This window comes from Rhinolophus sinicus, chromosome 16, assembly GCF_057876585.1.
Source record: "Rhinolophus sinicus isolate RSI-liver-muscle chromosome 16, RSI-T2T, whole genome shotgun sequence".
Classification (NCBI taxonomy): domain Eukaryota; kingdom Metazoa; phylum Chordata; class Mammalia; order Chiroptera; family Rhinolophidae; genus Rhinolophus; species Rhinolophus sinicus.
Window position 1 is genome coordinate 8,752,220 of NC_142516.1, and position 27,781 is coordinate 8,780,000.

The 27,781-nt window shown below is 38.4% G+C and overlaps 1 protein-coding gene across 14 annotated transcripts in view; it reads left to right on the forward strand.

The window, feature by feature from the left end:
* Positions 1 to 27,781, forward strand: part of MAPKAP1 (MAPK associated protein 1) — a 216,611-nt gene that overhangs the window by 21,705 nt on the left and 167,125 nt on the right. For 11 of the 14 annotated variants that reach the window (XM_074331014.2, XM_019728586.3, XM_019728585.3 and 8 more), the window contains 3 exons: positions 4,467 to 4,794; positions 7,598 to 7,687; positions 18,133 to 18,281. The exons of 1 other annotated variant lie outside the window; for it this stretch is intronic. In XM_074331014.2, the coding sequence (XP_074187115.1) occupies positions 4,536 to 4,794; positions 7,598 to 7,687; positions 18,133 to 18,281 (498 nt within the window). In that variant the 5' untranslated portion in view covers positions 4,467 to 4,535. The remainder of the gene's footprint in view (positions 1 to 4,466; positions 4,795 to 7,597; positions 7,688 to 18,132; positions 18,282 to 27,781) is intronic. 2 more of the 14 variants (XM_074331020.2, XM_019728590.3) reach the window with 2 other exon arrangements.

The window sequence follows — 27,781 nt, forward strand, 5'->3', positions numbered from 1 at the left end:
TAATATACATTAGTACTTTAAAAGCTTTGAGATGTGCTATAACTAAACAGCAAGAAGAACCTATTTAATTTTGTTTAATCTGCCATTTCCTACACATTTTTTAAAAATTTAATCTGAAATTTAAAAAATTGTGGTTAAAGTATATAATAAACTTTGCCATTTTTATTATTTTTAAGGGTATAGTTCAGTGGCACTAAGTACATTCACATTATTGTGCAACCATCACTACCACCCATCTCTAAAACTTTGTTATCTTCCCCAATTGAAACATACCCATTAAACACTTACTCCCCGTTCCCCACTCCCTCTAGCCCCTGGCAACTGCCATTTTACTTTCTCTCTCTATGAATTTGACCACTCTGCGTACTTCATATAAGTGGAATCATATAGTGTTTGTCCTTTTGTGACGAGCTTATTTCATTTGGCATAATGGCCTCAGGGTTCATCCATGTTGTAACGTGTCAGAATTTCCTTTTTAAGGCTGAATAGCATTCCATTGTATGTATGAGGTATGATCAAAAACTACGGTGAATGTTTTTTGTTATTTTTCCTCCCCTTCTTCCCCCTCCCCCCCTTTCCCTCCTCCCTATCCCCCTTTTCCCGCCTCCCTCCCACCCCCACTCTGGTTCAAGCCGTTGTTTCTCAGTCTAGTTGTGTCGTACACAGCTCCCTGGCCCAGGCTGGTATTATGAGCCTTGCGTTCTCCCAGGCTGAGGCAGTCGGTCACCGGTCGCCAGTCGGCTGCGCACAGCAGCTCACGGCAGCTCTCGCTGGCCGCCAGCCGCTCATGGCAGCACACATAGCCCCCTGCAGCTCACGCCGACCTCCGCCTGCTCAGGCAGCCCAGCTCCAGAGAGAGCTGTTGTTCACAATGTTAGCTGTAGAGGGCGCAGCTGACTGGCCCATGTGGGAGTTGAACCGGCGACCACGGCATTAGGAGCACGGCGCTACAACCACCTGAGCCACTGGGCCGGCACTACGATGGATGTTTAAATAAAATTTATTACAGTGAAAGACACATTGCCGTTAATTCCTCTCAAAATACTCCTTGCTTTCAACACATCCCATTGTTCTTGCCACTTTCTGAAGCAGTTCTGGAAGTCCTCTTTCGTGAGTGTCTAGTTGCGCTGTCGTGACTGCCTCGATGTCCTGAATCATTTTGACTTTAGGGAAGAGCCAAAAGTTGCCTGGTGCCAGATCCAGTGAATAAGGTGGATAAGGGCACACCATAATGTTTTTATTTGACAGACAAAATTTGCAGTGTACCAGAAGCAATGTGTGGCACAGAGCATTGTCATGATGGAGGATGATGTACAGCACACTTTAAATAAAACACACCTTCTCTCATTGTAGCTCACACCCAACCGACTGCATTGAACCAGTTGAAACTTGTCACACACTGTTACTAAGGTTCGACGTGCGGCTTCCCATACTGAAGATCCCTGCCTGTCCGCTGGGTGGACTCGGCAGCAGCATTCACAGTGTTTTGTGACCACGCCTCGCATATACCACATTTTGTTTATCCTTTCTTTATCCTGTATTTTTAATGACTGTGTAATATTCCGTTGTATGTATATGTCATGGCATTTGTACTGTTGACGTTTAGGTTGCTTTCAGATTTTCAGTATTACAAACAATCCTGAGATAAGTATTTTTGCATAGTTATCTCCTAAGAGCAAAATTCTAGAAGTGGGATTTGCCCAAAGGGTACTCATATTTTATACTTTGATAGATATTACCAAATTACCCTCTAAAAAGTCCCATTTCTCTGAACCCCTGCCAACATTGTGTTTTAAAAAATCTTTGATCTTGGCACAGCTGATCAGAGAAAGTAACTTATCTGTGTTCAGAATATCTTTGTCTTAGAAATCAAATCTACCTTCAAACGATAATTTGCTGCTCTTAAAGTGATTTAAAACATATCCTTTGGTTTTGAAAAGTAGTATTGGATAGTGTCCCAAGGTGACGGCTTTGAAGCTTACGTTGAAGAGAGGCTCTTGTCTCTGTACTGAGGAAGAAAAGGCTAGCCTTTCCTTATAATCACACTTACACATGACATGCTCATACGTGTCTAAGCTCCACCACGTAATTGATTGTGTAGTCCTGGAAGTCAGGTGGCAGCATTTATTGACTTCCTGCCATGTGTAAGATCCTTTGTTGCCAGAAGGGGTATGGGTGTTTTACCTCTGTCCTTGTGGAACTTTCAGTCTGAATCCTCAAGTACTTGGCACAGGAGGGGGAAAGCATGGTTCCCAGGCAGTCCTATAGGAGTTCCCTATGAGAACCAGTGTTGAATACATATTTGTTGAGTGAATCCTGCAGATTCCTCATTGTATGAAGTCATAGTGTACTAACAGAGATGCTGTCTGCTCATGTTGGGATGTCTGAGGGTTCTGTCCTGTAAAGATAAAGTGAGGGAGCTGGTGTGTGCCTTCAGACGTGTTTGCCCATAACTCTGTTATTCCCTGAAAAGATTCTGTTGAGGATACTCCAGCATAATTTTGTTGCTTTGCCCTTTGCCATTTGACTTTTCGGGCCAGAACACCCATTAAATGTATGGCTTCTCACAGAACTCCTTGTTTCTGCAGGGGAGAACCATTCAATGTGAAGTTGGAGGCACCTGTGCCGCCTCTATGGGCAGCTGGTTGCCCTACTGTCCTGGGGGACATGCTGACTGGTTGCTACGGGGGTGTTTGCAGCTCTGGCGGTCTGTGATCCTGTGATTCTGTTACAAAATCAAAACTCATTTATAAGTGATTGTACACATCTCTGTGGTTCTATAAGTTCTTTTTTTTTTTAATAAGTGAAATGTAAATGCTCCACTTTAATTCTGTAATTTTTTCCTGATGAATACACTTAAAAGGGTGGGCTGACATTAACATTTCTGAGACTGAATGTCTCAGAAATTTGACAGTTAGAAGAATTCCATTGTATTCAGAGATATACTAGTTCCGTATTTGGATATAAACGTCTTGATTCAGGGATGCCTTACATACTTTGACATTTCCCATGAGCCTCAGTATAAAATAAGTACTCAGTGGATATATTTAAAGGGAAAAATGAAAACTAATGTAATTCACTTGATTAGAGATGCTCCTCAGTTAAACCACCTCTTAATCTCAGTATCTTTATCTTAAGACCCATCAAGTGATGTCAATAGACTACGTTACCGGGCAAAAAATTTTTAAAACCTCAGCTATAACAATTTATTAACTAGATTTCCCCCATGTTCCCTTTCTAGAAGAAACAAATGGCAAGAAAGTAGTCTGATGTTATAGGTCTTTCTAAAAATAAATTCTAGGGCTGTTTGTGGGACCATGTGCAATCCAGCTTTCACATTCCTGGCACTTCATAATGGCTTTAGAGGAGCAGAGAGGTGACCCAGATGACCTGCAGAGTCCTCAGTCACAAAGGAAGCACACACTTATTTTACCTGCTGTGAACTTACTAAAGAAGGGTGAATTGTCGATGTATTTTAGGATTGCTTTAAACCAGAATTGAAAGCTGAAATTGGTACTGATATCTTTATCATCATCATCATTATTATTAATAGCAGCTCGTACTTAATTCTGTGCCAAGTACTCTTTTGAGCACTTTACCTCCTATATATCAGCTTATCCCTGGAACCCCCATTTTATGAATGAAGAAAGAAAACAAGCTCAAAGAGGTTAACGTTATTTTGACCAAGATTACACAGCTAGCAAGTGGTAGACTCAGGATTTGAACCCAGTTTTGCCTATGGGTCCTTAGGTTCTTAACTACTGTTCTGTAATATTCCTTTGTTGAGGAGTCCCATTTAACTGAGGAGGTACCATCTCGTTCCCAGAGGATAAACATCATTATCGCTTTAACAGGATTCAGGAAGCAGTTCGTATAATTAAGTTTCTAAAATAAGAAATTAATCTGGTAACAGACAAGTTTGATTAATAAGTTTTATTTTAAAAGTACAGTTCTAAAATCAGAAGAAAGGAAAATATACTTATTGAACAAAATTACTTTGGTGGAACATTTTTGTAAAATTCCCAATAACTCAGAACGCATTGTCTGTGCCTTTTTAGATACTTTACAGCCGTATGACAGGAGAGGGAAATGGAACCTGAAGAAATACAGTTTCATACAACGTGTTCCTCCATCACCTTATAAAGTAATGAGAAGACTGCATGGAATGAAGAGAGAAAGAAAGGGAAATTGATTGTTTTAACAGTAGTTATGTGCTTTGAATAGCCTGACTAAGGAGTTACTATTGTTTGTTTTGCAAGAGGAAGCCATTCTCTCTGATAACCATGGAGAGCCCCTAGTGCTTATAAGGATTTCCTTTAAGCTTACACTTAATCCTTTTAAGCTCGTAGGTACAGGGATAAATGCTGATTTTCAAGGTAGTATTTTCACATTGAATTTGTTTAAAAAATGATTCAGTCATTTTTTTGCCTTGTTTTTAAATATTGCTGTGTACGTCATGTTTCTAGGTAGGTGAGCCCGTGAAACAATATGAAGAGGAGAAAATAGCCTTTTAAGGAAATTGGCCCACAGAAAGGATGGCCTTCTTGGACAATCCAACTATCATTCTAGCTCATATTCGACAGTCCCATGTGACCAGTGATGACACAGGAATGTGTGAGATGGTTCTCATTGACCATGATGTTGACATAGAGAAGATTCATCCTCCTTCAATGCCTGGAGACAGTGGGTCAGAAATTCAGGGAAGCAATGGTGAGACTCAGGGCTACGTATATGCCCAGTCAGTCGATATTACCTCAAGTTGGGACTTTGGTATTAGAAGACGCTCAAATACAGGTAAACATCGCCTTTTAGTCATGTCTTCTGAGCTTTAAATCAGTAAACAATCTTACAGAATAATGTATAATGTTGGACTAGGTTTAATGGGGTAAGTTTCTGTGTATTAACAGGAACGTGCATGTATTAACACCAAAGTGAGTAAGCAACAGATCCGTCTCCGCAACTGAATGGAAAGAGCCTCTGGAACGATGCGATCAGACAGAAGTAGACGAGAGGAATAGGCGAAAAAGTTGGCAATGAGAGAGAGGCATGGTGGATGTTGTGTTTCTAAAAAGTCATCACGTAGAAAGGGAAGTGAACTTGTTTTGAGTTTTCTTCACATAGCAACATTAGTCCTTGGAGGCAGATTTCAGGTTGACATAATAAAGAACCTTTTTACACTGGGAGCTGACCAGCTAAGGAATGTTGCTGCGTGAGACAGTTCTTGTCCCTGAAGGAATTGGGGGACTGAGGGAGACAGCTGGATATTTATTAGGGCTGCTTTTAATAGGAATTCCTACATTGGATGTGAGATTACCGTGTTTCCCCCAAAATAAGACCTGCTCTGAAAATAAGCCCCAGTTAAGATCATCAGCCAGACAGACGCATTTAGTATGTTACCACGATGTTCCAGAAGAAGATGGCATGACTATTTGAATACATGTAGATTGTTGTACCTGAAAAAATAAGACATCCCCTGAAAATAAGCCCTAATGCATCTTCTGGAGTAAAAATTAATATAAGACTTTTCGGGGAAACACGGTAGTAACTAAAACTACATAGAGTTCAAAGTTGGTGATTAGATTAGCATTTCAGAGAGTGCTCTGGAAACTGCATAGAAGATTAATCTGATGGACAAGAAATACAATATAAGACTTGGTCTTATTTTCCTGGAAACATAGTAGAAAAGGTACTCGTGTTTTCTATACACTTTATTTTATGTTGATCTCTACCCTTTGATCTCTGTGTCTTGAAAATGCTCATCTTTGGTGCATATATATATATGTACATTTATATATGTGTGTATATATATATATTTAGTTATTAGCTTTTAAAAGTTTACCATTGCCCATTTTCCAGCTTCTGTTTTTTGGAAGCCTTGCAAAGGAAATGTGATGAACCAAGGCCTTTACTTAGATAAATTATTTAGAATCTATAATGTAGTAGTTCTAATACAACAGGGTATTTATTCTAAGAGATCTTTTTTATTTGTAATCAGAAAATATAATCTCATCAGTAGCAGCAACCTGCTAACTCTCAGACAAGTAATGGCAGGAGATGTAGTAGAATATTGAAAATATTTACATGTTTATTTTCATGCTCCAAATGTGAAGTACACACGAAGGAGTACTGCAGGTAGAGCAGCATACGATTTCCAGAGAAGGCGTGTTAAGGTTGTGGTTCAGAATTCAGCATTCTGTGACATCTACAAAGAATAATTTGTTCTCGTGATGAAAATAATTAATAGCATTTCCTGGTATCTAAAGGAACTTTTATCAAAATAGGATTTGAGTGAAGGTTTCAATATAATTTAGAACCATTGATTCTCAGTTCTCTAGTTGAAACTGACTTCCTTGCAGGTTATTGAGATGATATGACAGGTTGAATGGATTTTAGTAGGAAAATGCTGCTCAATTGAGAGCTTTATGATTATATTACTTTGGCTATACCCTTCACATTTATTAATTGCAACTGAATGGAGTGGAATTTGGTTAGATATAGTGACATTGTCAGAATGCTTTTGCCAACATAGTTGAAATTTCTGGCAAGAATAGTTCGTGTTTCCCTACCACAATGTTAAGGCAGGAGTGTACGATTTCTTTCCTTGAAAGTGGTTGAAAGAGAAATTTATTTATTTTATTTATTTTTTGTTAGCATTGTGCTAGGATAGGAAGTGCAAGAGGAAACTAATTTTGAAAGACGGCATTAATTGTGACTTTTTTTTCCATCATGGTCTCAGTGTGCCGCAGTTGTTAATGTATGCTGGACAGTATTTCTTTAAAAGATAGGTTCTCACTGCTTTCTGAAGGTTGCTCAGCCAGTGGTAATATAATCACAGATGCATAATTTTAGGTGATGCTTTTGTTATTGTTGTTGGAATTTCTTAAGATAACACTTAGATGCTAATAATTAATTAAGATAGTGGGGTGTTCTAGTGACCAAGGAATTTACTTTTTAAGCCTTCCAGCATATCTTAAAATTTTGTATAAGAAAAATTGTTCTTTTTAAGATTTGACTAATGTTACAAAGATACAAATCATTTCTTTTACTACCTATAAACTGTTTCAGCCCACTGAAGAAAAGCTATGCTAATTTATATAGCTTTGACATTTTATAATTTTCATGATTTTTAGATAAAGGATTTTATATTTAAAACTTTAATAGTCTAGTCTGAGTTCATTTATCTTTAATTTTTGAAACGGGTAGAGTAATTCATAACAGTAATTTTATTCCTGTAATGTAATATTCACTTCAGTTCATTTGTGCATTAAAATTCCTTTAAGACCGTTATTAATGATTTATATAATGAAATGTCATATTAATCACAGAAGTTTTCACATTTTATTATTCTCTTCTATGTTAATACTATCTTTATGATCTCTATTAATGTTTTATATCCTCTAATTTCAATTATAAATCAAGAATATTTTCATGTTTTTGTTGGTATTTGCTTTTCAGGGGTGCCACCTTTAAAATTTTATGACTTTTTCCCTACGTATGCAATATAAAACATCTTTATTCATATAAAGGTAGTTAATTATGTCTTTGTTTATAGTAAACTTTCATTGACAAACTTATAGTTATAATATTTCTTTTCAAGCTCAAAGATTAGAACGACTCCGAAAAGAGAGACAAAACCAGATCAAATGCAAAAATATTCAGTGGAAAGAAAGAAATTCTAAACAATCAGGTAAATGGAAATAATTTTAATTGTTAATGTGAGATTTATATGTTTAGTTTATATTATTATATAAGAGCTTTTATTTATTTATTTATTTTTAATTTTTAAAATTTATTTTAAGTGTGTTTTTCCAGGACCCATCAGCTCCAAGTCAAGTTGTTGTTTCAATCTAGTTGTGGAGGGCACAGCTCACAGTGGCCCATGAGGGGATTGCACTGGCAACCTTGTTGTTAAGAGTAATGTGCTCTAAACAACTGAACTAACCGGCCGCCCCCTAAGAGCTTTTATTTTTAATTCATCCTTTTAAATCCTCTGGGCCAATACCTCCTGTGTTTTGAGTTTTAAACTCTTTCACTTGGGTACCTTGGTTTTCTGAAGCTGGGTGTTCTTGTCTTTTTGGCCACTTTTCATTATTGATGTGTACAAAGCACATTTTGTACAAACTGTCATGGCAGTACCTTGTTCTTAGAGCCAAGGAGCACCTAGGATTTGCATGGGCCTCTGGGCACGAGATTCCTCCTGATAGTTTAAACCTAGACTTGCCCTTGTTTCATTAGTGGCCCCACTAACAATCTTTTTTGCATGTATGCTAATTCTTTTCCTTTAGTTTAAAAACCTTGTGTTGCTGGCATTATTAGCATTTGCAGTACATGTTCATATGTATATTAAATAGGTGTTTGTGTTATATATTTTCAAAGCTTCAATCTCAGCAAGAAGAGTTTTTAAAAATTCGAAATAAAATGCTATTAAAATATTTTCTAATGTTTATATCATATTTCCTAGACTTTCTTTTTTTCTCCTTTCAAAGCAATTTCTGCAATCTGTCTTCTATATCTTCCCAGCACCTTCCAGTACCACCCTGGCATTTAATATCTATCCAGTAAATTTTTGTCAACTGCATTGCTACATAATTATAAAACTAACGATATTAATGATTATTATATTAACATCAGCACCTATCTAGTGCTGTTCTAAGCACTTTATATGCATTACTTCCAATGCACCAATCTTATAAGGTGTAGGTCTCATTGATGAGATGAGACAGAGGCTCAGAGGGATTTAACTTTCTAAACTTAGAAGGCTGGGAAGTGGTGGGGCAGGAGCCGTGTTTTGTATTGAGCACTGTCTGCATCTAAAGGCCAGTCCCTCTCTGCTAAACCACAGTATCTATTGCTTTCTCTTACTATGATTGTAAACCTGGGTGTGCTCAATGGGTCTGATTTTCCTAATGATTGTTTCTAAATGATGACTGTATAGAAACAGGAATCCCATTCATATATTTCTTTCTCTCATGTCTCACTTCTTTGACTTCCTGTATAGTTCTTCTTGAGTGTCTTTAGTTTTGCTCTTGATGCTTAACAGAATCTCTCTAGGCTGGCCATTTCTGTTGATCCAGTTAATACTTCTCTGTTACATTTAGCACAAACTGAAAAACCTTTATATCATTTATATTCATTTTCTTCAAACTTTTATATATTTTAATGCTTTTTCTATGAATCTCTCTCTAAATATTTTATTGGGGAAGGGGAACAGGATTTTATTGGGAACAGTGTGTACTTCCAGGATTTTTTCCAAGTCAAGTTGTTGTCCTTTCAGTCGTAGGTGTGGAGGGCGTAGCTCAGCTCCAGGTCCAGTTGCTGTTGTTAGTTGCAGGGGGTAGAGGCCCACCATCCCTTGCAGCAGTTGAACCCGGCAACCTTGTGAGTGAGAGCCCACTGGCCCATGTGGGAATCGAACCAACAGCCTTCAGAGTTAGGAGCATGGAGCTCCAACAGCCTGAGCTCCTGGGCCGGCCCCTCTATTAGTCTCTTAATGACTACAGAGCCAGTTTATCTAAGCCCATCTTTCCAGCTGCCTTTTGTTTTGCCTTCTTTATGCCTTATCTTAAAAAAAAAAAAAAAGAAAGTAAGATGAATAGGGCACCTCAAATTTTACTGCGTTAATCCCTTTTACAATGTGAGGAATAAATTCTTCAACTCAAATTTTGATACATCTATTCATCTAATAATTAGATATATCTAATAAATTTTGTTACATCTCCCACTCCTTAAAGTCTAATCTACTTTAACTTCTGTTCAGTGTGTCGCAGAATGTACTGGAGAAATAAATAGTCCCTGTTTTGCTTTCATTTGTAACTATGCCATCCATTCTATATGTAAACTTCTCTCTTCCTCAGTTTCCTTTCTTCTTATTTTTGTCTCTCACAGATTTCAATAATTGACCCATGATCTTATTTCTGAAAAAGCTCCTTAATATGCCTGTCCATGCTTTGAAATGTTGATCTTGATTCTGACCAGACCAGTCACCTGGTTACTTCTGACGGTTAGAGTGAACTTCAGCAGTGCACAAGGGAATGTGTGAATTATCTGTTAAGCGGGGTCCCACCATCACTACAACTTGGCACTGTGGGTATCCTGAATCGTGTTAGAAAAGAGAAGTCAGCAGTCCACTAAACATCTCCCTGCAAACCGAGCAGCCATTCTGTGTTCGTACAGCTCTCAAACACATACTCTCTTTGGAAATACATGTCATGGCCAAATCTCTTTGATCTTATTTGGGAAATTTGGTTAGGTAATCATTTATTCATTCCCTCATTCTCTTTCTGCCACTTATGTTTTGTTAAAATCCTTTCATCTGTTTTTCTTATCTTTGTTTTATTTCATTCCCCACTAGAAGAATCATCATTATGAATATGATGACCTCCACTGGAATGTTCTCCTTTCACAGTTCTTCTATCTAAATCCAGTCCATCCTTTAAGACACAGCATAAATGCAGCCTTTTCATAGAGGAGTTGGAAGGGATCTTAGAAGCCATCTGGTCCAGACCCCGAACTTTTTTATGAACTTTCAGGTCCATATGCTGTGGAAGACCACATGACAAATGAAATACTAAGATTCTTTTAGTATTTCTGTAACCAAAACTGCATGGATAAATGTGAAGGTGGTCATCGGAAGACAGCTTTGTCAGGAGTAGTGTCAAATCAAGGTCCCAGCATTTTTAGCTTTATTGTTTTAAAATGGTGTTGGTGTATTCTTTACAAAATTAGCTATTATGCTTACTCATTGAGTCATTTAACAAGTATTTCTTTCATAACTTCTGTGTGCACAGTAATTCTATGCTAAGTGCTTGGGGGAAACACATGGTTTCTGTCCTCAAGAACTTTGAAGTCTAATTGGAAGACAAGGCTATTTACACATGAAGTTAAATAATAACTCAAAACAATAATGTAGTTTTTATCAAATTTTTATGAATATTCCTGCAGTTTTCTTTATGTAAGTTCTGTTATTGGTTCCTAAAACAGCAGTTCCCAGATATAGTGGCTGCATAAAGATCAGAAATGCATCCAAAAGTGCATATTGTAATGACATTATATATAAATTTCTAGGCCCTCCCTATGGAATTCCTGATTCAGTAGATAGAGGTTGGGGTCCATAAATCTATATTTTCAGAAACTCCCTGGGTTATTCTGATGAGTAACCGGCTCTGAGGACCACTGATATATAACGTGCCTCCACTAAGTTTGCTTCGTCTTCATGCAAGTCCAACAATTAGCTTTTAATATTTCTCTATTAGAGGTGAGAAGATTGGAGCCCAGAGACTAGGTAACTTTTCTAAATCACTTTCTTACAAGTAGTAAATGGCAAAGCCAGAATTCTTCTCCTGACTGTTCTGGTCTTCCCCCTCTGCTCCCTTCTCCTCCGTATTGTAGACAGAAAGGAGCTGCTGTGGGGCTTTGGGTGTTCAGGAGTCTTTGGTGTTCCCTTGCTCCTTTCTGTGTCAGTTATAGCCAGCGTTCAGGAAAGTTGCAAAAGCCTCTATATTTAAAAATAAATAAATAAATAAATCATTATAGAAAACTGAAAAAAAAAACATAAAAATGAAAATAAGCTACCAGTCTCACATTTAGAGGAACTATTGTTAACATTTTGATGTATTTATTCAGATTCTGTATATATGGCTATATATATTTTACATATTCTAATCATACCTTCTATGATCTTTTTTTGTATTTTTTGTATATGTGAATATTATATAAATGTAATGTTTGGTGTTGTCTCCATATTGTTCCTGCACTTTTACATTTCTTATTAAGGTTATTTCTAGATGTTTTGTATTTCATGTTACCCTTGTAAATAGCATCTTCCCCATAACTTTCTTACTGCTCTTACAAAGATACCTATTGTTCTTATACATGTTTTGTATCCAGCCACTCACTGAACCCTCATTAGTTCTAATATGTGTTCTCATCTTACTGACTGCTATAGTATGTTTTCTCATGAACCTAATAATTACATTTCTAGGCTATTGTTTTTTTACTTTTGTGTTTATTGGGGACTTCTAGCTGTTTATGTTGTTTAGGACTTTTCAGTTGCAAATAACAAAGCAAGTGAAGTTGAAGTTGCAGAGCAGCTGGAAGCTGAGCAACTCAGGAAGTGCAGCTGAGCTTTATGACTGGCCTGGAAGTAGGAGGAAGACCTCTCGTGACTTCCCCATCTTGTCTCTGCATCTGTTTCTCTGGTCCAGAGTTATTTATTCAACAAATATTTATTAAGCTCCTACAACATGTGCAAGGGCAGCTAGGCACTATTGTAGGCCTAGAACAGGGCTGTCCAAACGTTTTTCAACGGTTTTCACCAAGGGCCATATGCAGTAAAATACACAAACAGCTGGGCCACTCACTCGAGGTGAAGTACATATTGCCTCACCTGGTTTATTTAAGTAAACTAAATATATTATTTTTGGAATTTGCTGCGGGCCAATTAACAATGGATTGCAGTTGGCCCATGGGCCTCAGTTTTGACACCCCTGGCCTAGAAGATAGAGCAATGAACAGACAAAGCCCCTGCCCTCAGGGAGCTTGTGGGGGAGATAGGTAGGAAACCGACAGCTTGTCACAGTGGGTTAAGTGACATAGAGAAAACTATAGCCAGGTAAGGGCATAGGAGTACGAGGCAGGGGATTTCGCTGTTTTATATAGAATGATCAGGGAAGACCTCACTGAGAAGGCGATGGTTGAGCAGAGGTCTGAAGGAAGTGAAGGACTGATCCAGGCAGATATTGGGAGGCCAGTCTTCTAAGGCAAGGAAGGGAACAGCAAGTGAAAAGGTTCTGTGATCGAAGTGTGCCTGATGTCTTTGAGGAATAGCAAGGAAGGATGATACTGTTTAGAGTAGAGACAGAAAGAGGAAGAGTGGGATCAGAGGAGCAGTGGGAGAACTGATCATGCAAGATCTTGTATGGAAGTTAATTTTTACTCTGGGTGACGTGATGTGATCAGAGTAATGATGTGATATGTTATTATTATCTTTTTATTTCCAGCTTAAATTTCCTTTAAAACAGCTTTTTATTACAAATTTCAAACATACAAAAGTAGACAGAATGGCATAATGAATGCCTCACAACCATCACCCAGCTTTAGCAGTTACCACCATATGGCTGGTTTTGTGTCATTTATACATTCATATCCCCTCCCAGGTTATTTTTAAGCAAATCCCAGCTATTATATAATCTCAACTTAAATACTTACATGTTTTTTAATACATGAGAAAACTGCAATACCACTGCTCTCCAAATAATTACCAGGAGTTCTTTAATATTATCAAACATTTCCCTGATTGTTTCAAATGTCTTAATGTCTTTTTTTTCCAGTTTGTTTGTTCAGGTCTAGATCTAAGGTCCATACATTGCTTTTGGTTAACATGCCTCATTTCCTTTTTAATCTATAGATTCTCCTTCACTCTTTTCTCTTGTAATTTATTAGTTGAAGAAACTAGGTCATTTGTCCTGTAGAATTTCCTATATTCTGGATTTTGCTACTTGTATCGCCTTGGTCTCATTTAATATGTTCCTTTGTCCTTTTTGTTTCCTATATTGGTAGTTGGATCTATAGACTCTCTCAGGTTGAGATTTGATTTTTGGTAAGAATGTTTTGTACATGCTGATCTGTACTTCCTATTGCATCATATCAGGAAACGTGGAATGTCTTTTTGTGATGTTAAAATTAATGATGGAATCATTATTAAGTTATTCCCATCAGCTTTTCATCTAATGGTTTCTGTGGCCATTGATGGGGATTACCTAGATGCATTTTTCGTTAGGAGGTGCAAAATAGTGATTTCACTATTTTGTATCAACCTTTCTTCATTTATTAATGTTTTATATAAAGAAGTTTTCCTAATTTATTATTTGGTTTTCCTCAGATATTATCCCTACTAAGAAAGGCAGGATAAATGCTAATTCTTTTCTTTCGTTAATAGTTTTTAGAATTAAAAGAGTTCGTCTATCATTCTACATAGATGATCAATGAAGGTTTTTTCCTTTTGTATCTTTATGAATCTATGGGTTTTTAAAGCATGTTTTATAATTTTCAGTTCATTGAATTTGAGGTTTTATTGATGCTAAAATTGTCCCATTGTGTCACGAGTCTCTTCACATTGGCTTCTAAGCTCCTCTGACACAATTCCAGCAGTCTTTCATAGCTTCCTTGCTTTCTTGTGTGACAAGATGTTCCAGGCTCCTCTTACACATTTCCTTCTCCAAATGGGGAATTAGCCATTTCTCCAGGGGGTCTTAGTTCTTTTTACTGATCAGTGGCATTAAAAGACCACAATCTGAGCTCTAGGGGTGCTCACTGGATTGTTTTTTTCCTGGTAGGCCTTTTCAGGAGGTAGAGCTCATAAAAAAATAGATTTTTAAAAACGAAACACACTGTGAGTTAATGCTAATAATTTCAAATTTAGGATTACAGAGTGTTAACTTTTAAAATTTTGTGTTGACGTTTTCTCTTACACTGAAAACTTGGTTCCAGAATAGAAATACCAGTGTCATTACTAATAATATGATTACTCAAAACAGTTTAAGATTTTTTTTTTGCCCTTTTGATATATTCCATTAGGAAATGTACAAATTGCTGTGTGATAAAGTTACATAAAGTAATTCTTCTCTTTGTAGTTAAACTGCCAACTCAGTATTATACTTAGGTTTATTTATAACTATATAAAACATTTACATGGTCTCAAAGTTGAATACATAAAACAAGTTAAAGTCAGAGAAATCTAGCTTCAATTCTTATTTCTTCCACTCATATAGTCATTTAAAAATGTTTTCAGTTTTTCTACCCACTTAAAACTATATATATTTATATTCACATACTCCCCTTTTTTAGATTAGAGGTAGCATACTATACACACTATTTTGTACAACGCTTTTTAAACTTAGCAACACATCTGAGAATTACTCTGAATATAGAGATAGGCTTCAGTGCATTTTGTAGCGTAATTGTCCTCCATGATATGATGTCCCATGGTTCAGCCCATCAGTCCCGTTCGGTTGTTTTCAGGCTTTTGCTGTTGCAAATGGCACCACGGTGAGTAGCCTTATGCGTGTGCGTTGTGTTTTGTTTTTTTGCCAGTGTATCTAAGATTAGAATCCTAGAAGTGGTATTGTTGAGTCAAAGGGTGAGGTAAGTATGTGATTTCCCTTGATAATTGTCAAATTCCCCTTCATCGGTGTTTTGCTATTTTGCATTTTCTCTAGACGTGTGCAGAATGCCTATTTCCTCATTGTCTCAAACTTTTAGATTTTTGCCAATCTGATGGATGTGGAATGGTACCTCAGTATAATTTTAATTTGCTCATCTCTTATTATGAATGTGGTTGAGCATCTTTCCATTTGTTTAAGATCCATTTGAATTTCTCTGTGGACATTTCATATTGACCATTTTTCTATAGAGTTGTTGGTAGGTTGGTGTCTTCTCTACTTGTAGAATTTTTATTTATCAGGAATATTAACTTTTACTCTTTTCTAGTTTATCTTTTTTATTTACTTTGCTAATTTTTTCCATACAAAAGTTTTTAGTTTTATGTGGTCAAATGTGAATTTTGTCTTATTCTGAAGTTTAAAAAATATAAGTGACTTATATTTTAAAAGACTCATATAGGTTGCTTTGCTGGGAAGAGACAATTGTTGGTCAGGGTAGGGTTGGGGGACGCAAGGACAAAAATAAGAAGACCAGTTTGAAAGTGGTGGTAATAATCCAGCTTTGGTAGCTGTAGAGGTGATTCTGGATATCTTCTTAAGTTTCTGTTAATGGATACAGTGTAGGGTGTGAGACCAAGTGAACAGTGGGGATAACTCCCAAGTTTGGGGCCTAATCGGATTGAGTTGCCATTACTGAGGAGGAGAAGATTGTGAATGGGGAAGCTTTGGGGGAAAATCAAGAGTTGGGTTACGGACTTGTAAATTTGGTGATTTTTATGGACAAGGGAAACAAATGTTTCAAAAAGGAAGGAGTGATGAAACTTGTCAAATGCCACCAAGAGGTCTTGTACGATGAGCATTAAAAATTGACCACTAGATTTAGCAACGAAGGAATCATTGGTGACCTCGATGGAAGCTGCATTGGTGGAGTAGTGGGGCCTGAGTGCCTGATTTGAGTGAATGGGAGGAGAGGAATTGGACAGCAAGAATATAGATGATTATTTTGAGGAGCAGGAACATGGGGTAGTAACTAGAAGGGACAATTGGATCAAGGGAGGATTTTTTTTTCTCCAATGAGTAGTATGTGAGTATTTTTGTATGCTAATGCGACCAAACCCGTAAGGGGAAAAATCAGAAATGAAAGAGAGATAGAGGGAATTGCTTGAGTGATGCTCTTGAGTCAGCAAGAGGGGTTCGGACCTAGCACACAAGGGAGGGGCTAGCCTGAGGTAGGGCCATAGGCAGCTCCTCTCCGGTGATGGGGGACGGGGGCTAAGTGGACATGCAGGTGAGAGCATGCAGACGTTTCTGCTTCTCTGTGATGCACGAAGCAAGGGAGGAAGAGGGAAAATGTCAGAGGTTGAGGAGACAGGTGTGAATTAGTTCGAGAATGGAAGTTCATCACCTCACACCTAACCCTACTGGTAACAGTTGTGCAACTTGGATAACTTACCTACGTTTGCTGTACCTCGGTTCATGGAGCTAGTAGTAACCTGTCTCTTAGGATTGTTTGAGGACAAGGTGAGAAAACACCTAGCATTGTTCCTGGCCCATAGTAGGTATTTAAAGGATCATTCCTTTCCAAGTGTACAATAAAATTGTTAATAGTTACAGGTAGAATAGTACTTCTAATATTTAAATTGCCACTTTAATAGCATTCCAAAACTTTTTCAAATGTGCATATAGTATTTGTTGATTACATGTACTTATACATTCAGAATCTGGAATTAGATAGTCAGGTGCCACATTTAAAAAAAAAGAATTAGGTCATTTTCTCCTGGTTTGCCCCTTAAATCTATAGGGACTCATTTAATAAATTTGCCCCACTAGGTTTGTTGAAAAAATAGGTTGGGTTACATTTTTAAAGTTCTAAGTGACTGTTTCAGAGTCCTGTTTGATCTCAGTTCAGTTTGGCTATGCTCAAGGGTGGGATGGGACGGGCTGAACCTCATCATTGCAGGTTATAAGATCTGAGATTGATTGATTTAAAATTTAAGTGTGAAATTTTTAAATATTCATAAAAATAAAAGGTGTAATGAACCCCCATGTACTTATCAAGCTACTGCCTTAAATGATATTCAGATTAATTTAGAGAATGAAATTATCTTTGAGAAGGTATGGAACTAACGTATTCACTAATGAATAAGAGCTGAAAATTCTGATTCAGTAATAATTTAATCTGAATTCCTTCAGTCATTATTTTATTCATTGATTCGTGCAACAAAATTTATTGAGAGTCTACTTTGTTCATTTGTGCCTAATGGCTCAGAAGCTTGGCTGGGTGCAAATCTTAGCTCTGCTGCTTACTCACTGTGTGGCCTAGGGCTAATCAGAATATTCTAAGCTTTAGTTTTTACACTGGCGAAATTGAGGTAATGCTAGTGTCCAACTTATAGGTTTGTTATGAGGAGCAAACAAGATACATCGGCTTATTCAGTAAGTGTTAGCTACTATTATTATTATAAATATCTTTCCCCTTTTCCTGCTCATCTTGGTCTTCCAGGTTTCTGTGCTAAGTGTCACTGGAGAGTGTGAGAGGATTAAGATACGGACCTTGACCTTGAAGAACTAGAATTCCAAAATCACACAATATTAGAGCCAGGAGAGATCTTCAAGATGATCTAGTTTGACAAGCCCAGAAAGGTTTAGTGAATTGTGACAAAGCCGAGCCAAAGCTCACATCCTCCGGCTGTGAATGCTCTTCTTATAGAACAGCTGCTTTGTCGGTTTGACTCTGCCTCTCTCCTTAAATCCTAGCCTTCTAAATTCACATCCCGACCTGCGTGTTTTCCAGTGCGCTGCCTTTTCAGTGCACAAACACTGACGTGTATGAGGCTTTTTGCACACATTAGACCTGAATATGTCCCTGTAAACTCCCTCTTTAAAGTTCCAGGAAGACTTTTTAGGGAAGGTGGACAGGCTGTCTGTCTGTGTGTAATCACAAAGGTGTTTTTATCTTCCTCTCGTATCACAGCCCAAGAGTTAAAGTCACTGTTTGAAAAAAAGTCCCTCAAAGAGAAACCTCCAAGTTCTGGAAAGCAGTCAATATTATCTGTACGCCTGGAGCAGTGCCCTCTGCAGCTGAATAACCCTTTTAATGAGTATTCCAAATTTGATGGCAAGGTAAGTAAAAATGAAACTTTGTTCCTTTAAGTAAAAGCTCGATCTAGTGGAATTCTTGGTGGTGGTATCATCGTCATCATCATCATAGTTAGGGTTTAAAAATAAGTCATAGTAGTTGTAGAGTGTCACTCATGCTTTCTAAATCCGAAGATATAAAAAGATCTGAATTTGGGCTTATTGTTGTTTCCACAGTTTGATGTTTAAGAGGATTAAAACAAAAACAGTGCTGAGATACGTGTGTCTGTGTTTTTTGGTTGTTTTTTTTCCTTTTTTTAAATCTCTTAACTGTACTTGAAGGTTTGGGTTACTTGGATTGTGATTAATCAAGGGCTATTGTGTTGGGAAAGCCTTGAGAGTGGTTCTGGGAGGCAGTTAGCATTGTCTTGTCTGATTCTTTATTATAACTACAGAAATTGTTGAGATTAGAACTTCATTTCAGAATTCTAGGCCATTGCGTTGCTTGTCAGTATTTCATGGTAGGGTATCTTGTTTGGCACTTGCTATGCAGGTGACTTTATTTTTTTCTGTTTGTTCTAACAATTTGCACTTGTAAAATTACCATTTGTTTATTTTCCTTTCAGAAAAAAAGCCATTATTTTCGGTGGAATGTAGTTCTACATGCCGCACCCACTCGCCACCCCCACCCCCACCCCCTGCCCCAGTTCCCTACCATTCTGTGTCTCTGTGCTGAACTGGGCCTCTTTCAGGAGACAGTAGCAGTTGATTTATATATTTATTGCCATTATGTTTGCTGTCTGGCAGCGGCGTGGGGGAGCTGAGTGATAGCTAGTTGCCTGGAGGGGTTATGTACAATTTGTCTTATTTCAACACCATTGCAATTAATAAATGTACAGCTCTTTGCTTATGTTTGCGTTTTTCATATCCCAGTTCTGGTTATGCGCTGCTCTGTCAGTTGTCATCTTTGAGGAAGGAGAAGTTTTCTCTTTGAAACACTTTTACTTTATACAGTGCAGCATGTTTCCATAGGCTTAAGTGAGCATGTGTGGCCATCGGCGTGTGTGGTTATTGTTGTTGGTGGGGAAAGAGAGCAAGAACTAAAACCAAACCGCATAAATACCATGAAATTACCAATATGATCAGGAGTCTTCTCCAAAAAACATCTGAAAGTACCTTTAGTAAGGTAGAGATTGTACTGAAGTAAAGATTCTGTTTTAGCCTGCCCCTGCCATCTTCTCCCATTTCTCCTAGTGGAATGTGGCAAAGAGAAGGAAGGGTCCCCCTAAGGGACAGGAATGCTGGGCTCTGGAAAAACGGCAAGTTACACTGTAGAGGATTTTTTTCTTAAATATGACAATTGATTAATTTAGATACGTGAGTAGTTACAGGGATTAGGTTGCATGGTTGGAATTTATAGGCTTCCATTGCCTGAAACCATCTCACTGAGACTGTAATTGCTAGAATAATTAATATGTGATAATGCTTTGATGCCAGCAAAACAGCACGGATCTTTTAAAATATTGTATTCTAGAATCCCCATTTCATTTGATTCTTTTATAAATTGAGGTTTGGATTTGGCAGAAGGTTGTGATCTCTGCTTGGTATATACCTAACTTCTGAAGTAACAGAAATTTTTTTTTTAAATGTCAAGGAGCCGTTTGCTAAGTCACAAAGGAATGATTTTTGCTAGATGTGTGTTTACACTTAAGGCTCTCGACGATTTTGTCATATCAAGTCTATTTGTAATCAGCAAAGAATGTAGCATGGGGCAGTCACCATTACACATTGATTAAGGAAGATTTATATATCTATAAGTCTGTCTTGTGATGAGTTGCTATTTTATTATTATCCTACATATTACAGTTGCTAAAATACAATTAAACCCTTGTTCTCATCTATTATTTAATGTTGATGCATTTGGCAGATACGTAATGAAAGTGGCTAATATTTGAAGGATATTGTACTGTACATATTAAATTAGTCTTTCTTTATCTTTGTGAAATGCATCAATATGATATTCAATGACATCTCAGTGATTAATAGAGAATTATACTTGAGTCAAGCCTTTTTGTAACCTAGAAATTAAAATGACTATTCAAATAACACCTCAGAATGATCAAATTAGCATTTTGTGATCACATAATAATGGGATTGTCGTGGTTATAACAGCACCATGGCTGCCTCTGGAGTTAAGATCATGCCAACCCCTTGGTAATAAAGCCTTTTCTGTGAGAGTCGACTTTACTAATGTCCAGATTGCTTCTTCCCATAAATCATTTGACGTTCAGCACTAAATTTTTGTTGCTGCTGTAACTTAAAATTATTTTATTTTTATTCACCTCATCTTTAAGAAGTGAAATGAATGTCCTGTTTGAATGATTCACCATCTTGTCATTGAATTCCATGCTTTTTGCCTCAGATGTAAGCGTTTCCCATGTATTTTGATAGTCCTTTTTTTTCTGCAAAGGTTTGTTAAAGCCACTAAAATATGTAGTTTTTTTTCCCTACAAATATTCACAATGCTTTTCTTGGGAATAATGCTTGCCTTATTTACATAATTAACTGAGTTGCTTAGGTCTCTTGGGCAAATGGTACATAATTGGGGAGAGAAGGGGACAGGGAAGAGTTTGGGGTCTAATTAAATATGCTAAAAAACTACTTAATTATGTATTTCCTCAAGAGACTGACTGCTGTGAAATCCTCTTTAAGATTAAGCTAGCATGAGATTTGAAAAAAAGGATTTTGTTTTTGATATGGCTTTACAATTACATTTTAGTTAAGCCAGCAGTCTAGTGTCTTTAATGGTTTGTGCAACCTGGATTGCTGTTGGTTTTAGTGATTCGCAAGGCAAGCATCTCTTAGCTATTGTGCTAAATTAAAGCGAATACTTTCAAGTAATTTTTGGTTCCTGTAGCTGCTTAATAATTTCTTTTTTAAATTGGTTGGTTAATTTCTTGAAGACATACAATTGAGAGGGAAAGGCTGTACTTAGGCATGTGCTTTGTTGTAATTTTGACAGTTTTTTTGATCAGGTTTATTATGTTCATGTTATTTCTTTGGCAAATTGGCAGTGCCTATCTGTGGCCTGTTTTAGGTTCATAGATTATTAATAACTGTTTCCTGATTATTTGAAAAAGTCCAAGATAGATTGCAAGTGTTTTTAGGAATGCTTAGAGAATAAGGCAAAACCAGGCTCAACCATCTGCCCTCATTCTTCTGGCTTGTTGAAAACAAGACCTCTGAATAGCCTTATTAACAAAACAAAACGTCTGTCCTAGAGGTTGAGACAATGGGAAAACTTCTTGTGCCGGTCCTTCTGATTTCACAGTGTATGGAAAATGTAGGGAGTTGCTTTGAGTGGATGAATCAGTGAATCGGGAGTGGGCTGTACGGATAAGCAGCAAGCAATTAGCCCTGGTTTAAGTGCCCCTTCCGTGGGGATTTCTGCCCTGTCCCTCTACCTGCTTCAAATGAGGTCATGTTTTAAGTATCTGACCCTTTCCTTTCCAGGTCTTAACACTTACTTGAGAAGCTTTTGCTAGCACATCATCACTATTTTGCAAATGTTTTCCTCAGTAGACCGCCAGAAGTTCAAAAGCCCATTACCTGTCAATACGGTTACTAACAAAGAAATGGTACTGATTGCTGGTTGTGTCATCTGGGTCAGTTTTTTTCATCTCTCCAAACCTCCGTTTCTTTCCCTATGAAAAGAAATGAGTTCCTTCCTCACAAGGGTGATGAGATCATCAAATAAGATAAAGCTAGGATAAAGTACCTAGTACAGTGAGAAGCAGTGTAACTTAGTCTGTAAGCAGACCTGTGTTGCAATAAGACCCGAGTTGGAATCTTTACTCCACCACTTAGGGTGTGACCTCAGGCTAGTTCTTTCCTCCTGAAGCTCCATCCTTATATGTGGAATGAAATGACAGTGTGTTTTCCTCATGCAGATTAATTGAGATGAAACCTGTTTAGCAAGACATGTGGCACATAAGAGGCACTCAATAAATACCCCACTTCTGCTTCTGTCTCTCTCTGTAAAAGGTGGGGGCAGTGATGCTGTCTCTCTTACTTCATTAGATTGTTGACAGGACGGAGTGAGAGAAAATGTGCTCTTAAAACCAGGAGTCTAGAAGAGCATCATAAAGATGGACAACGACTGGAGGAAGGTGGCTTGTCTGTTGAAATCCAGGGAGTCCAGTGGGGTTTTGGCCTTTAACTTTAGAAAGGAAGACTAAGACAAGGAATTACTCCCCCTCCTTCCCAGCCAGCCAGCCATCCTTTATTTGACAATGGCTGTTTTTTAAAAAATCAGGTGAGAAGGTAGTTCCGTATTAGTAATTGCTTGGCAGTTTACTACAATGATAAATAATCTTACTTGTTTGACTTAGCTAAATTGTACTCTATAACTATAAGGAGAATGCTTGCCTTGACATGTGCTTAAAAAGGTAGACCCAGTTCTGGTTCATATAGACAACTGTGACTTTGATTGTGTTAACTTGTTAGAAAGTAACCATTTCTCTGTTAGAAACTGTTTAAACAGGGAAGCTGCAGAGAGCGTGGGGGAAGGGATAATTCATGAGTGCTAATTGCTTGGCTGTTAATTTTCATAAGTGTTGATAGAAGCAGTTCCTTAAATTAAACTTTGTTTAAAATGTATCAGGGGAAATATTCCACAATGTCGAGCCTGAAGTGAAAATTAATATGAATGCTGTGGCAATTAACACATACTGGTTAATAGCTTTTAGCAGCATTTTGGGATGATAGTCCTTAAATACATTTTTGCATGCTGCTCTTGTTTCAGCATTGTTCCAGTCTATGTCTGGATAATTATGAACAAATGTTTTCTACAATCATTGGCATTAAATCGCTTTCTTCAAAGAAAGTCACTTAAAACTTTGCAGAAAAGCATGAAGCCACTGAGAAATGTTGCAAACTAAGAAAAGGTCAGCGAATTGAAATTGCATTAAAAAAAAAAAAATTGGCTCTAGAGGGAAATGCTCCTCATCTGAACTTGGAATATTTGCTGTTATCATGGGAATGGTTCCCTCTAATATATTAAGTTCCTTGAACTTCAGCATCTCTTTCCAGAAAACTATAACCTGCACTTTCCATTGCTGGGTACGTGTTGCTGCCTGAGCCGAGGCATGGCCTTGAGGCCGAGCGCCTTCTGGACTCAGCTTGCTTCCTGCCTCTCCACCCTCCAAGTTGGCCAGTGCCCCCCTTACCAGCTTAGGGGCTGAGAAGTTGGCTGCATAATCATCTCTTCCCCTCTTCCTTTCAGTAAGAGTGCTCCTTGGGTTCACTTGCTTAGTGCCCATTAACAGGCAAGGCTCAATAATAAATAAATACAAACAGAGAAATCTCAAGACTGTGTTTTGAATTGGGAACTATTTGTCTCACTATTCCATTGGCTTCATTTTACATACCTTTTTGGTAAAGGAGAATAAAGTCCCAACATTGTTTTAGCAGTTATTCTCATGGCAATTAATCTCTGAGTGTATTTTGCTAGTCTTCTTTTTCATAGACCAGTTTTTGTCTATTCTGTCCTTAAAGAAGATACTAGAAATTCACTCTTTTTACACATTATGGTATACTAATAGAAGGACCAAATTCATTAATTTAAAAACATCTTTTAATGAGATTATATCCCCCTTACCCACTGTATTAATGCTCTTTTCTGCCTGTTGCTAACATTATATTGACTTGGGATTTTTGTCTGGGAGGTATTCAAAAAGAATTTAAATAGGAATCTTACAGCAAAGGACAGTATCCTGCTCTGAAGTTAAATTGTCAAGGCTGAGTTCTTAAAATTAGCTTATTCTACCCCAAACTCTTTCAGTTCAGGCCTCATTTCTGCAGTTCGTTGTGAATCCTGCCCATCTGTGGTGGCTTCCGCTGGTCGTGGAGTCATATTCTAGAAATTCCCATCAGAGGTAGAATTCACCTCGGCTTTCGAGGCTTTTCAAAGGAAAGCAGAATTTTGCAATGGAAAGAACATGTTTGTCCGATGGGTTAGAATTCCAGCTTTGCTATTTACTTGCTGTGTGATGTTGGGCAAATCACTGCTTCTTTGAGTCTGTTTTCATGTCTATAAAACAAGATCAGTGGTACGTTAAAACATTGTGCGGATTTGATTAAACAATGTTAATGATACATTAATATGTTGTGCGGATTTGATGAAAATGGGAAATGCATGCATAGCAGAGTGCCTGGTACATGGCCAGTGCTAAGAGACTTATTATTTTCCTTCCCTTTTACCATGTTGTTACTTTTTTACTTAATATTTAGTGAGGGCCTACTATGCACTAGGCACTGTTAAGTAAAATCTGGATACAGGGGTGAGTAAAAACAGACCTGGTTTCAGACCCCATGGAGCTGCTTCTCTTGGCAGGTAGGTGCTATGTGAATAATCACCAAGCTAAATGTAAAATTGCAATGATAGTATAATCATAGCTAATTAATCCCCAAGTTCTAGGAGAGGTTTTTGGGGCTTTGAGAGCATTATCATAGGGGCATCTGACCTAGTCTGGGGGTTCAGGGATGGTATCCCCGTGAAGGCGATTCTTGACCTGAGAGCTGATGGGTGAGGAGGAGTTAACTAGGTGAAGGGGGAAGAGAAAGGGCATACCAGAATGTCTGAGGCAAGGGGGAGTTGGCAGTTTTAAGGAACTGAAAGGCTGTGTGGCTGGAGACCCTGTTACCGGAACCCCAATGTTTTTCCTCAAGTCTGCCTGCCTGCGTTCACTGGCCCAAAGAAATGGATGAGCAGGAGTTTGCAATACAGAAAGAAAAAATAGTTTAATATTGAATCGGCCAATTCGGAGACGGAGAGCTTACACTCTAAAAACCCCGACTTCCCCAGGGCGTATAGGTTGCAGATTATAAGGGCAAAATCACAAGACACCATAGGTTAGGGGTTCCGGGTCATGCTGGGAGCTGACTGGTTGGAGGTGAGGTAAGAGTAATAAATCATTTCTTCAGGTCTTGAAGACAGTTCTGAGGTCTCCTCTGGCATCCCTCTGTCCAGTCTCACGGGAAAGGAGTTGTTCCACATTAGGGCTCAGGAACTGAAACCTAACTTAGGTCAGGATGTTATCGTTAGCCTGCCTGAGGTCCGGACTGTGTGACAATTACAGGTCCAGGCTACTGTCTTCTGCCCTGGGGGCTGCTGATGATTGGGGGGGGGGGGGGCGCAGGAAGGCTAGGTCTCGGGGGGGGGGGTTTGATTTCTAGAGCTAGGATTTCATCAAAGTCATAAGGACCCTCGGTTTCAACCCAAGAGTGAGGTAGAGTGTGGTACAAGGTGAATCTGCAGGGGTAGACCAGATATGGCTGGTAGAAGTGTTCTCTTCAACCCAAGAGCATTGGGAGTCCTTGAACAAATTTAAACGGGTAAGGTAATCAGATTTGTGTTTTGAAAGGATCACTGGAGCTGAGCTGAAGCGAATACACCTGAGAAGGGTTTGTGAGGACAGAGACCAATCAAGAAACCTTTTGCAGTGGTCTGGGTAAGAGAGATGGTAACTTTGGCTTACTTATTGATGAAGGAGAATGAGTGAATGGAGAGATATTTAGTAGGTAAAAGTGGTAGGACTTGATGATGGATTCTATGTCAGGGAATGGAGGAGAAAGGGGTTTCAAGGACAATTTCCTGGTCAGATTCTGGCCTGTGGAACTGGATGGACGATGATACCATCCCTGAATTAGGAAGCACTGAAGGAGGGCCAGGGATAAGGCAGACACGTTACATTGTGAACTGGTTTGGGCCTGTTGACTACAGATAACAGCCTCTTACTGTGTTCTTGAAGACACTACAGATATCCTTTTTTTTTGGGGTGGGGGGGGAGTGCCCCCTGCATGTTTGGCTTGCATTTGAGGCATTTGAGGCGTAGTCTCTGAGATGAGAATGGACTAGGAGTCAGGAACCTTTTTGTTCCCATTTCACAGCCAACTTTGGAACTTTGGCTAAGGAATTGCCTTAGAACTCAGTTACTCTCCTCTGAAATGGGTTGTACTTGCAGATGCCCAACCCAGCTCGCCAGGCCATTAAGAGGAGAAAATGAGAGAGTAATTTTAAATGAGGCAGATGTCAGGTATCATTTACGAAAATGTATTGATGGTAATTCTTGGAGGTTAGAGGACTAAGAGATAAAACATGGGCATATTTTTGTTATAACAAGATTAGTGTTGTAAGGACTACCTTCTTCCTAGCTAATGAATCACCAGATTAGTGATTAAATCTGATTGGAATGAATATCAAGCGCTGAGGTCCTGGGGAAAGCCTAGGAGACAATCCTTGGGGGCGTAGTGCGGCCTGGGGACCGGGTTGTACACTGAGCCTCCTCGTCTGGGGCATCTTGCTCTGCATAATTCGCTGTGGAGAGATTTTCTTGTCCGCCAAGTCCTAGGCCCAGATTGTACTTTCTTGAAGACAACTAACCAGAGAAATCAAATGACAGCCTAGGATCACCCCACTGAGCATGAATCCAGGTGTTCTAATTCTCAAAGATTTTCATTTTCATTGTTAATGACGCTCATATTTGCAAACTGGAAACTTGAGTTCCAGGACGGGAAGACCATGTGGTAGAAAGTACACAGACATAGAATCAGAAGATGTGAGTTTTAGCTCTGGCTATGCCATGGCGTCTGGAACAAGTCACCTCCCATCTCTGAGCCTAGGTTTCTGTATGTTTAGAATGAGGAACTTGGCTTAGCTGGCCCCTTGAATTCCTTTTGGAAAGTTCCGTAGTTTCGTGATTGACATCAGTGACATGTAGAAGGTTACATAGATGGGACTACTTGAACTCTTGAAGAGTTGATCTTCTACATATATGTTGGCACTGTCCTTTTTAAATTGATCATAACATAACTGATGTAAGGAGTGTTAGCTCCATTTTACAGATAAGGACACTGAGGCTCATAAAGAGACAGTGATTTGCTCAAGGATACCCCACTAGTATGTGACATAGCTGGTATTCAGCTTCTTTTTCCTTATTCCAAAACCACAGCTGTCTTTCCTAGACTTTTTTATAGCCATTGTTCTCGAGGAAGCAAAGCCAAAAATTTTCAAAATTTAAAAACGAGAATTTTCCCTTTACTAATGGTCTTGAAGTCTGACACTGGTTTAGATCTTATCAGTTGTGTCTGTTAGATAAGTTACTGCATCTTGTAAACCTCAATTTTCTTACATGTAAATAAGAAATAATGAGATATTGGGGCTGGGAAACAGAGAATACTTTACACATAGAATCCAATGTGTGTGCCGCAAAATTTTTTTCTTTCCACTGATCTTCCTAGTGTGCAGAGTGGAGCCATCCATCCTCCCATCCTTCCATCTAGCCAGCAAATTGTTTACTAAGTACCCACACTGTACTAGTTCATTTCAAATGTTTATTACATACCAGCTTTGTACTAGGCATTGAAAATAAGCTAGGACTAACTGCCCTGGAGGAATTTGAAGATAAGAATGGCCATATAGCCAACAAGTGGAGGAAGTACACTTCACAGTCAGGTTCACAGCCCAGTGCTGGGGACTGTGACAG